The 11664-nt window shown below is 45.5% G+C and overlaps 1 protein-coding gene and 1 long non-coding RNA gene across 2 annotated transcripts in view; both read right to left on the bottom strand.

Moving 5' to 3' along the window:
• Positions 1 to 3705: 3705 nt before the first annotated feature.
• Positions 3706 to 4402, bottom strand: LOC137839865 (uncharacterized). The gene is made up of 2 exons (XR_011086269.1): positions 4283 to 4402; positions 3706 to 3913 (listed from the first exon to the last, which is right to left on the bottom strand). It is a non-coding gene; the product is annotated as an uncharacterized lncRNA (long non-coding RNA).
• A 528-nt stretch (positions 4403 to 4930) lies between these two features.
• LOC137839876 (janus kinase and microtubule-interacting protein 3-like) overlaps positions 4931 to 11664 on the bottom strand; it is a gene marked incomplete at its 5' end in the record, with an annotated part of 123487 nt that continues 116753 nt past the window's right edge. Inside the window, 7 exons of the mRNA XM_068649711.1 lie at positions 4931 to 5000; positions 5062 to 5127; positions 5248 to 5499; positions 5545 to 5661; positions 5748 to 5810; positions 6027 to 6110; positions 6225 to 6338. Of these exons, the coding sequence (XP_068505812.1) occupies positions 4956 to 5000; positions 5062 to 5127; positions 5248 to 5499; positions 5545 to 5661; positions 5748 to 5810; positions 6027 to 6110; positions 6225 to 6338 (741 nt within the window). The remainder of the gene's footprint in view (positions 5001 to 5061; positions 5128 to 5247; positions 5500 to 5544; positions 5662 to 5747; positions 5811 to 6026; positions 6111 to 6224; positions 6339 to 11664) is intronic.

Raw genomic sequence — 11664 nt, 5'->3', positions numbered from 1 at the left:
GCTTGTTACTATGTTCAAGGTAATCAGATTTGTTTATTATTCTAATGGCCTTTTCAAAACTATTCTGGATTACTACTTTGGATCTATTCTACATTACTTGGCAACAACATACTCTGTAACAGATTAGGCAGTATAATCACATATGTTAACTTGAGAGTGCCCACACTCAATCTACTTATCGTGATGTGTTAAATCAATTACTGTTAGACATTATTTGTCTGATAATCTACCAAATCTTTGAGTTGAAGAATTTGTGATTTAATTAATAGCTTGTTATTATGTTCAGGGTAATCAGACTTGTATATAATTCTAATGGCCTTCTTTTGAAAACTATTCTGAATTACAACTTTGGATCTTATATTACTTTGCAACAATATACTCGGTGACGGATTAGGCAGTATAATCACATATGTTAACTTCAGTGCCCACACTGTATTTATTTATGGTTATTTGTTAAATCAAGTACTGTTAGACATGAAATAGGAAGTGTTTAACATGAATGTTATGGCTACTCACCATTGTAGCTCGCTCCTGGTCAATGATACTTGTAGCTCGCTCCTGGTCAATGATACGAGCCTCTTCTTGCAGTGGAAAACTTACAGCCAACAAACACCGTGGAACCTAAAGGAAGGAAATTAAACATTAACATTTAGCCTCAACCAACATTCACAGATGTAACGCAACGCAAACTACACAAACGTAAATATTTTTAAACACAATGAGTTGTACTTACCGTGTACGCTCTAGACCAGGGGTGTCAAAGTCAAATGGACGGAGGGCCCAATAAAAAATTTAGCTACAAGCCGAGGGCCGGACTGATCGAATGTTCATTGATTTTTTTTTTAAATGACGCATGTAGTCTAGTGAACCTAATTGAACCTACTGAAAACCTAACAAATATATTCCAATATGATCAGATAAATAAAGCAATATTTTCTTATGGCTTTGTCAATAATCTTTAATTTTCAACAGACAGAAAAGACAAATTTCCTTTATATAAAAATCCCCATAACATGAACATTAAATGAAAGAAACCTGTATTATTCAAGGCACCACCAGTAACCTATATTTTCTATTTTAGCAAAAGTGAGCTAAATTTACTTCAAAGAAAAAAACAATAGCAATGTTCTATTATCCACTCAACTGAAATATTTTAAAAATATAATTGGATTGAAATACAATAAAATAAAGTGCAGAAATCTGTTAATCAAAAACAACACTTTCCTCAAGGATAAGTAACATGCAGTGAAAAAAATATTAAACTTTAACTTTTAAACTTGAACTGAGTAAAAACACAAACTTTAATCAGACAGTTTTTGATGAAATCCCCCTCCTTAAATGGCCGGGCTAATTTAGCGATCTCTTCTGCCAAAATAAAACTGGCCTTGACAGCAGCCTAGCCTTGTGTTTTGGCTTTTTCGAACAGAGCCTGTCGAGATTTGAGGCCTCGTTTTAATTCCTCGGCCTTCTGTAGCCTTTGTTCCATGTCTATATTCTTGTTTTTGTCCGCGTGTTTCGTTTCATAATGTCTCAGATAATACTCTTTCAGTACCGCCACACTTTCTCCACACAGAAGACACACAGATTTTCCAGCTACCTCCGCGAACATATACTCCGACTCCCACCTTGTTTGAAACCCCCGGTTCTCAGTGTCCACCTTCCTTTTTGCCATTTATGATGGGTATCTGAGGGTTAATTTTACAGTTATGCTGACGACTGCTTTGCTAATAAACACTGAAATCAAGCAGCCTACTGCTCGGTGCTTCACCGTTGCATTGTGGGAAATGTAGTATTGGTGCGTGTGAAAGATCTGCGGGCTGCCGGCTTGCTGCGGTCTGCGGGCCGGTTCTAATAATAAATCAAGATCATCCCAGGGGCCGTACAAAACCTTCTCGCGGGCCGGATGTGGCCCGCGGGCCTTGACTCTGACATATGTGCTCTAGACGGTCCACTTGCAAGCAGAAAATAAAGATATTTCTGTTGATAGTCGTCGTGTTTGTATCCGTTGTCTCGCTCAAGGCCATTGCGCCCACAGATTTGAATTTTGGTGACAGTTCAGCCTATTGACGTCATTTCCGCGGTGTAATACCCGCATATCTGAAACGGCAAAGTTAAGAGTAGAGTTAAATAAAGTTTTTAATCAACGCAATCATTTACAACCGTTGACCAGTCGAAATAATCGTCGAAATTCGACGTTCCCCCCAAACGCCACACTCACTCGCTTTTCAGGGCAACAAAAGTACTTCTTTTTAAAAACGATGAGTTGTACTTACCGTGTACACTCTGGACGGTCCAGTTGCAAGCAGAAAATAAAAATATTTCTCTCGTTAGTCGTATGTTACCATCCGCTGTGTCTTTGTCAACATTTTCCTACTTCCTGTTGCGAGCCACGCCCACGGATTTAAATTCTGGCGGAAGAGCCCGCCCATTGGCGTCGTTTTCGCGTATAGCAAATCCGATTGGTTGGGAAGGGGGCGCGGTTATGCAGCCGAGGGGTCCTGTGATCGGTGGGATGTAAAGTAGGCGTCGACGTCACGTCCGCGTCACGTGACCACGACGTGGCAGACGTCATATAGCAACCGCTGTTTTGTTTAGTAGACTTACAGTTGTTATGCATTGACATAATGGCGCACACTCCAAATGGATTTGAATAAATTAAATAATTCTTCTGCCCACTCCCTTTTAAACAAGTTAACTCTCCCCGCGGATTTGAATTCCGGCGGAAGTTTCGCCCATCGACGTCACGTCTGTCACGTGACCGCAACGTGGCAGATGTCATATAGCAACCGCTGTTTTGTTTTCAAAGTCAAAGTCAAAGTCAGCTTTATTGTCAATTTCTCCACATGCCAAAGACACATAAAGAAACCGAAATTTCGTTCCCCCCTATCCCACGGTGACAAGACATGGCTCACAACAGACAAACAAGTAAACAAGTATAACAAAAGCGTGCTGAATAAATAATGAATAAATAACACAACAATAAATAAATAAGTAAGAGGAGCAGAAAAAAAAGGAGCAAGTGCGCGTACAGCAGACATTCCATTTAGTAGATTTACAGTTGTTATGCATTGGCATAATGGTGTGCACTCAAAATAGATTTAAATAAATTAAATATTTCTTCTGCCCACTCCCTTTTAAACAAGTTAACTCTGCCCACGGATTCTAATTTCGGAGGAAGGTCCGTCCATTGATGTCTTGTCTGCGTCACTTGACCACGACGTAGCGACGTCATATAGTAACCGCTGTTTTGATCAGTAGACTTAGTTATTATGCGTTGACATAATGGCGCACTGGTTAGCATGTCCACCTCTTAAGCATGATGTTGCGGGTTCGACGCCTGATCAATGTTAGCCATGGAGTGAGCTGAAGTGCATGGCGCTGAAGATTTGAATCTTTGAAATGCGCTGAGGTCTAACGTATCAGGCAGAATGGTTTGCCATCACGTTCAACAAAAAATAGAAACTTTCCCACTCTGATAAAAACGTCCTGTGTTCATCTACATATTTCCGTTTTGCTGTGCATCTTTTCCCTGCCATTTCGAGAGCCCAATTGACACTAATAGTTTACTGGAATGTGTTTGCCCATCCTACTTTGTGGAATTTCACCACATGCGCTTTTGACCAAAATACCAAATTGAACTCAAGTGAAGCCAACACGCACAACCCCCCCCCCCCCCCCCCCCCACAAACAAAGCGGGAAAAAACGAAGACGTGCGTGTTCCGCCCACGCTGGATTTATTTGCACCTTTGAAAAGACACCGTATTGCCGCAGATGTGGCAAAGAGTACTTTTGGGCATCTGAGACGGAAGGATGTCCAAAGCATCACGTCACCTGCTCTGGTCGGCATGGTGGTGGGACGTTGAGGTCAACCGCTTTGGGGTTGGCTGAATCTTTGGTCGCAGGATGCCACACACTTGAAGACAGAAGCAGAAAAGCAGAGCTAAATGCAAAATGTACTCACCGGTGACTCCAATTTTTTTCCCCCCTGAAGAAATGGATGGACGGGTGGCCCCGGCTGGCCGGTGGGACTCTTGTTATTCTGACCCTTTTTAGTGCGCGTTTGGGGCAACAACCGTTTTTTGTGGCGCTCTCTTCTGGTTCAAGAGTGCCCTGCATGTGAATTTGCCTTTCCTGCCTTCTGATTGGATGAGCGCCGGTGTGACGCGGTGCCTCTGTCACTGTGGCGGGGGGTATACGTCGGCATCGGAGCGTCTGCCAACGTCTGAGACCGGCTGGCGGTGTATCGGAAGTGTCGAGTGCGGTGCCGCTGGAGCTCACTCACCAGCTGGTGTTAGGGCCACAGAATGAAGGCCAAGGAGAAGAATAGAAAGAGAAACAGAAACTTCTCCTCCAATTGTTTGATTTGTCTCTTCTGAGCTTCGATGAATTCTTTCAGCTCTTTGTTCCTCTAGGACGGAGAAATGGAAAGCGGCCTTCAAAAGCCAGTAAGCGTGCAAGTAAGTGCCGGGCTGGCTTTGGGCCCTTACCTGTTGCGCGCTGTGCAGCAGATCCATTCTCTCTTGGAGGATGCAAGCGTCGCGCTCCCTCAACTCGCACATCAGGGCTCGCTTCCATTGGTCCACGGCGCTCCTAAGCTCTTCTCTCTGATCCGCCGTCAGCACGTCATTCACGCCAGCGTGGCTGGCTTTTTCGCCGTCCGTGGCGGGCCAGTCCCGCTGCGGTAGCGCCTCGTACAATATGGCCTCTAGCTCCAGGATCCTCTGGGCCGCAATCCTCGTCCATCAGTGGTCCAGCGGGAGATTTGAGGGCGGCTTACCTTATGAGCCTGGTCCATGGAACGCTTCCTGAAGTCCAACTCTTCATCCAGGTAGCCCTTCTGCTTACAGAACATATCCTAGCACAGCTCAAGGTCAGAATTGTTGGGGCACATTGCCGGAGTTCCCCTTGGCTGATGTCGCGTGTCTGTCTACCTTCTCACTTTCAATGTCCAACATCTACTGTTGAAGTGCTGACTTGGTCACTTTGATGTATTCTAACCACTGAGGAAAGGCTGCTGTCACATAAGCAGAATGCGAGAGCGTGCGTGGACGTGCCCGTTACCTTCTCGGCTAGGGTGAGAAGGGTCCTGGCGTGAATCACGACCACCTGCTCCTCGTTGGTGAGATTCTGCAAGAGCCCAAAGGCACAGCGTCAACAAGCTTCTTTCAGCGCAAAGCCTTCCAAAAGTCACATTTGAGCCGCCGAGTCTCGTGGAGTGCGAACATAAGGAGTTCGACATACACTTACGGCGTTATCGCCCAGGATGTCCAGCTTCTTCATCAGATCACTGATGACGATGTCCGGGGGAAAGGCGCAAGGAGCAATGTAAGGTGTTCTGGGACCTCGGGTTAAGGTTAGGGTTGCGAGGGATGCCTTACGTACGCTCACGCCCTCGGCCTCGCAGTAGATCTGCAAAGGGCTGAGGCTGTCTGGGAAACGGACTTGCAGAAACTTCAAGACGGGGGAGCGCCATTCCCTCTCCTGAAAGGCAGAGGCATGCATCCGTCCGTCCGTCCGTCTGTCACATCTCTGGCCTCAACACGCTTGTGCGAGTCTTCCCACCTCCAGCTCCAGGATGCGGAACTCAAGCAGTTCGTTTTGGTCTCGGATATCCTGGATGTGCTCTTTCAGACGCGCTTCTTCCGCCTCCATCCGCCTGACCTGAAAAGACAGTCAGACCTCATCTGCGGGGCTTCCCGACGGGTGTGACGCCAAGCGACTCCGCCCAGCGCCTTTCTTTCCGTCACCTTTTCGGCCAACTGCTGATTGCTCTGACGCAGCAGCTGCTTCTCCTCCACCCACTTGACATTCTAGAAGAGACAAACGCGTGGACAGCTTTGGAATGTTGTGTCATTTTCATCCACAAATTCTTTGGTTGACTGGAAAATGACATTTGCTTTTCTCCGCATTTTCCCAGCCACGTTCAGGGGGGGGGGGGGGGTTGGTCCAGTAATGCCAGACGAATGAGTGACTGAAGAATGTAGCTATTTTGTCTGAGAAAAAGGTGTGCTCATTGATGAGCTTACCTGTCCTTGTTGCGTCAGCGCTGACTCCAGATCTGCTACTCTGCTTTGATAGTGACCCATTTCTACCATCAGCTTTTCTCTGGTCTGAAAGGAGGAGGAGGGAGGCTCCTCCTCCTCCTTTCAGACCAGAGAACACCCGAGGCTGGGTGAGAACGGGGAGGCTGCGACCCGGCCGGGGGTTGCGGGAAGGGGCGCCACCTTGATTTCCTTCTCGGCGTCGTAGTCCCCTCCGCTGGTCTGGGCGAGAAGCGCGTAGGCTCGTTGCAGCGCTTGATATTCTTGCGTCAGCTGGCGGTAGCGAAGCTCCGCCTCCTCATGCACACACCAATGCAACACAGCACTAGTGTTAGGGTTTTCCAGGTTATCTTTATCGTAGGATTATGTTGGAATGCAACAGGTAATAAATACCTTACCTTGTCCTCCTTATCTCAAGGTCGTAAAACATCCCCTGACATGTTTAGACTAGAGGACAAGGGCTTTAGCCAGCCTACCCATACCCCCACTCTGTTTCTCTTAATAAATATCCACGTGCAGGAAGGAGGGCAGATTTCATTCCTGAAGCGAGTGATCTCTCCACCTGCAGGTGTCTAAAAGAACTTGCCTTGTCTCCTGTGTGGTTCTTGCAAAATAAGTTGGAGTGAGCAAATCTCTAACATTTTGGTGCCGAAACCCGGGATCCTCATACCCACCATCTGACCGGCGAAGGAGGACGTGCTGCATTGTCGACAAGCCAGCGTCCATTAGGAGGACCTGGAAGAGAAAGTCCTGGGAAGAGAATTCTTCGCTGGGCCAGCATCTTAGGTCTGCCTTCGTCTGACAGAGGTGGATTGACGGGACCCGGCAGTGCAACGAACCAGGGGACAAGTAAGTTAAAGGCCTGAAGTTGTGTGATTGTGTTGTTGCTTGTGAAACGCGTAAAAAGGAAGAAGTGCACAGGAATAAGTTTTGTGGAAGGAGGGGGTGTTGTAGAGTCCCCCTCTGGATGAGGTGTCTCTTTTGGAGCAGTGGTTCTCAAACTGTTTTAAAATCTCAGTACCTCCGTGAATCATTATTTGACGACCACTGTTCTAGGGAGTACAACCTCGCGTTGGCAGGGCTGGGGACAAGGACTTTTGTCTTTAGTTCCCAGGGAAGGTGGGGGGTGTTGTAGAGTCCCCTCACTGGATGAAGCAGCTCCTTTTTTTAAAAAAAAGGAGGACTTCGCGTTGGCAGGGCTGGGGACAAGGACTTTTGTCTTTAGTTCCCAGGGAAGGTGGGGGGTGTTGTAGAGTCCCCTCAATGGATGAAGCAGCTCTTTTTTTTTTTAAAAGGAGGACTTCGCGTAGGCAGGGATAACTTGTGTGATTGTGTGACTGGTAGGATAAATTGACTAAGAAGCAGTTCTAGCGTTGATCCACGGCAATAAAACAGGCTAGTAATCTGTCGAAAGGTCAATTTAAACCTGCATTGAGGATCCTCAAAGAAAAAAAATTGAAAAAAAAAATTGTAAAACCTTAAGCTACTAAAATTAAGATGGGAAATAAGAACGGTAAATCTCTTGCTCTGCTCTTCTTTAAAACGAGAAGTTCATGGCAAGTAGATTTCTTAATTGTATGTAATACATGCTGAAGTGGTAGAAGTGCTAGAGTGTGGTTGAAATCTTCACAAAGAGATGAGAACGAATTCAAGAGACAAAAGCTAGAAAGATGAAAACTGATGCGGTCACAAGTGTTTGTCAGACCAGGAGACAATAAGGCCCCTGTGAGCAGGTGCAAGGCCGCAGCTCAAGCCGCGGCTCAAGCAAGGGGCAAGAGGAGTTTCCGGTCCTATGCAAATCATGTATCGAAATTTAAAAGATCTGAAACCTCTCCCATATGACAGCAAAACATGTCATTGTCAGGTTATCAAAAATCGTTTTAGATTGTTAGAGCCCCTGTCCACACAAGAAGTATGACAATGCTGTTTGTAGGCCCAATTACAAATGAATAGGGATCAAATTGTGTTACACTGAAGTTAAAATATGCAAATCAAGTGGTAAAGAAATGCAACTTGCTTCTAGAAGATAAATAAATAAAAGTAGAATGTGCTGTCCTCGTGTGCATGGGAGGGACCAGCTCATGATCGACCACAGGAAATGGCCAGCCTGTGACGAATCATTGGTGCTGGGAACTACCTTTTGCATGCGAGAGCTGTGCATGTGTGTGCGTATATGTTAAAATGATGAACATTGGCTAAAGTTTTAGTATAAAAAAATTTGCTAGACTGTGGTCTATTCAATTTACACCGCAGAACAGAAACAATTTTGACAGATAAAAATGAAAGAAAAAGAGAGAAATCTGTTTGCGAACAGAAACTAATCCACACTAGTGCATGTTAGTGTCAAGCCCTCATGAGAAATTCGGAGTTAACAAAACAACAGAACATGCTTTCAGGAATTGGGAGAAGCTAAATTGTGAATTTAAGATTTTGCAATGCTACATTTAATAGGAATAATTGATTGGTTGTGTTATAAGATTATACAAAATTCTAAATGCAAGCTAAATCTGAGAGATTGAGTTCTTCAAATGTAAAAACAAAGAAAAAATTCAGATTAATTTGCCAATTGTTTGTTTTAGTTAAGTTTTTTTGAATTGGTGGATTATTCTACCAGGAAACCTGAGTTGAAAATGATATATGAATGTTGTGTGGTGAGCTTGGATGAATTGGGACCAATGTGATAGAAAGACTCCTTTTTGGAGACTGCGTGTGAGATGCAAATGAACATTGATGAATGATAGCCTGAATGAAAAGAAATTACAGGTTGAATGGTTGAAGTCGTTGGCGACTACTATAGAAAATTAGTAGAGCGACTTCGATGAAAGAGTGATTTTGAGCAGGTTGAATGTTAGAAAGAAACACATAGCTTTTGGATTGATAATTAACTAGAAGAAAAAAAACTGGAGAACCAGTAACACATGCAGAAGATGTGTGAACTGAGAAATTGAGAAGCGTTTTGGAAAGAAAGTCAACTTAAATGATGATGGAATCGTATGTAGTAAAGAACGCATTCTCCCAAAAAGTTTGTCAAGGTGTGAGGCATGGGCGTTGCCAAGCCTCAAAAAGGGGGGAGTGAGTAGGACAGATAGTGGAAGATAGTAATAATACAACACGTTATGACAATGAATTTTCGAATACATTTGGTGTTATATTGTGGTAATTTTTTTGTTCTGGTGTAGATAGGTTAGCAACACGAGAGATTTAGAGGTTCAAAAGAAAGACAGTTAAAAGAAAACATTTTTGATTTGGACAATTGCAGGCTAACAGGAACATGAGAACGATAAGAACTACGAGGTGGGATCCAATTTCATTGGGGAGATTGAGAATTCACAGCACCATACTCTAAGTCACATTTTTGAGCAAGCATGACAATAACATGTGAGAGGTCAAGACATACAGATCAGGGCTTGATGTGGAAAGCAGACCTCGATGAGTTGATTTTCAATAATGATACTGAAGACAACATACTGTCCGATTAAATTGGAACTATAGATAAAATGTAGCTCAAAAATAGGATGAGTTGCAGGATTTACGATATAAAACCGAGACCGCTGTTATTAGGAGAATTTGAAGTTTGGTAAATAAACGTTACCAGCAAATTGATGGAAGCAGCTACATTTGGAAATAGTCTTACAAGTTTGATGTCCCAGCCTGTCATTCTCAGTGTCAGAGTCCCTGAAACCCAATCCGAGACTTCGCCTGCAGCCGTGAACAACTACAAAATGGTGCCTGGCTCTGAAGCACCTTTGACCTTTGGCGAAGGACAAGAAAAGACTGCTGTTGTGCTTGGAGGAGGACAAGTACACTCCGGAGGACAGACAACATCCTCGGGGACGAGAAAAGACAGTGAAAAGCGGAGGAACTCACAATGATGAAAATTGACTCATTTGAACAATGGACTCATTCAAGAGTGATGGATGGGGTCGCTCTGAAACAACAACAAAAGAACACCAACTTGAGAGGGTGAAGTGCGGCAAAAAGATATGGACTTGGAGTGTCCGACAACCAAATCGCACTCCTTGCTACGGCGTTCCCAAATTTGGTGAAGCTTGGTTCAAAGTGGAAGGGAGGTTCATTGTGCACTGAGTTTGACAGAACTGAGGAGATTTGATAAATAAATAAATAAAAATTTGAAAAATACGTAGGGCTACAGATTATAATCAGAGATTGAACAGATTTGGATAAAACAAATAGGCTAAAACGGTAGGAAACAAGAGCAAGATCTGATATTTTGGCTCATCAAGCTTAAAACGTAGAGGTCGAGTTATATAAATTCAATGACCCCCGCCTCCCCCGGGACGTGGGAAAAGCTCTGCCGGAGGTGGGAGTTGAAGCTCTTCCTGACAGGAGATTCTGCCAGACGTTCCCAGCAGACCCTCACAGAGTGTTTGGGTCTGCCAGGTCGGACCAGCATCTTCCCCCACCATCGGAGCCAACCCACCACCAGGTGGTGATCAGTTGACAGCTCCGCCCCTCTTTTCTCCCGAGTGTCCAAAACATGCGGCCGCAAATCTGATGACACAACTACAAAGTCCTGGTGCCATTGCCCACGTGAGCATTGAAGTCACCCAGTAGAACGATGGAGTCCCCAGAAGGAGCGCTCTCCAGCACTTCCTCCAGGGACTCCAAGAAGGGTGGGCATAGACACAAACAATAGTCAGGACCCGTCCCCCCCACCTGAAGGCGGAGGGAAGCTACCCTCTCGTTCACCGGGGTGAACCCCAATGTGCAGACGCCCAGCCGGGGGGGCAATAAGTATACCCACCACATCTGCTCGACACATCTCACCGTGGGCAACTCCAGAGTGGAAGAGAGTCTAGCCCCTCTCGAGAGGGCTTCTACCGGAACCCAAACTGTGCGTGGAGGCTAGTCCGACTATATCTAGTCAGAATTTTTCTGCCTCGCACACCAGCTCGGGCTCCTTTCCAGCCAGAGAGGTGATATTCAAAGATGAGGTTGATCAAAGATGGCGGCGCCCTGTGAGGCTGCGGCCAAGCTGGCTCCCGATAAAAATGTGTGTTTTGTGTTAAATGTACCGTCCAAATCGTCTCCGAGAATCGCATACGACAGAAGTACACTATTGGGACTTAGAAGCAACAACTGCACAAAGGATATATCCGGAGTTAACTTTGCCATGGATCGTGAAACTCTTCGCGGTCTTGGAATAATGTCCCGAGACAAAGGAACCTCCGAGGCAGCGGGCTCCCCCTCCCCCACCAGCCGACACTGGAAGCAGCTGAAGCGGGGGTGGAGTCTGAGCACACGCCGGAGGAGAAGGCGAGGTTCCCGAGCCGGCATCACACACCGACTAAAGAGAAACCCTCACAAAACAGCACTTCCATCTATTCTCCTTTCAAACGTGCGGTCGTTGGAAAATAAAATGGACTATCTCAAGCTGGACTTAACTACAGAACGAAAGGTGAGAGAATGCAACGCGGTCATCCTCACAGAGACGTGGCTTCACAACAACGTTCCGGACAGCGCCATTAAACTGGATGGGTTTACAACTTTCCGCGCGGACAGAAACCACGCCAGCACGGGTAAATCTCGAGGAGGTGGTGTGTGCATTTACATTAACAACAACTGGTGTACAAACGCTGTCGTTACTACAAGTCACTGCTCA

Source organism: Syngnathus scovelli, unplaced genomic scaffold (genome assembly GCF_024217435.2).
Source record: "Syngnathus scovelli strain Florida unplaced genomic scaffold, RoL_Ssco_1.2 HiC_scaffold_23, whole genome shotgun sequence".
NCBI classification, from domain to species: domain Eukaryota; kingdom Metazoa; phylum Chordata; class Actinopteri; order Syngnathiformes; family Syngnathidae; genus Syngnathus; species Syngnathus scovelli.
This window is presented reverse-complemented; position numbering and strand designations above follow the sequence as displayed.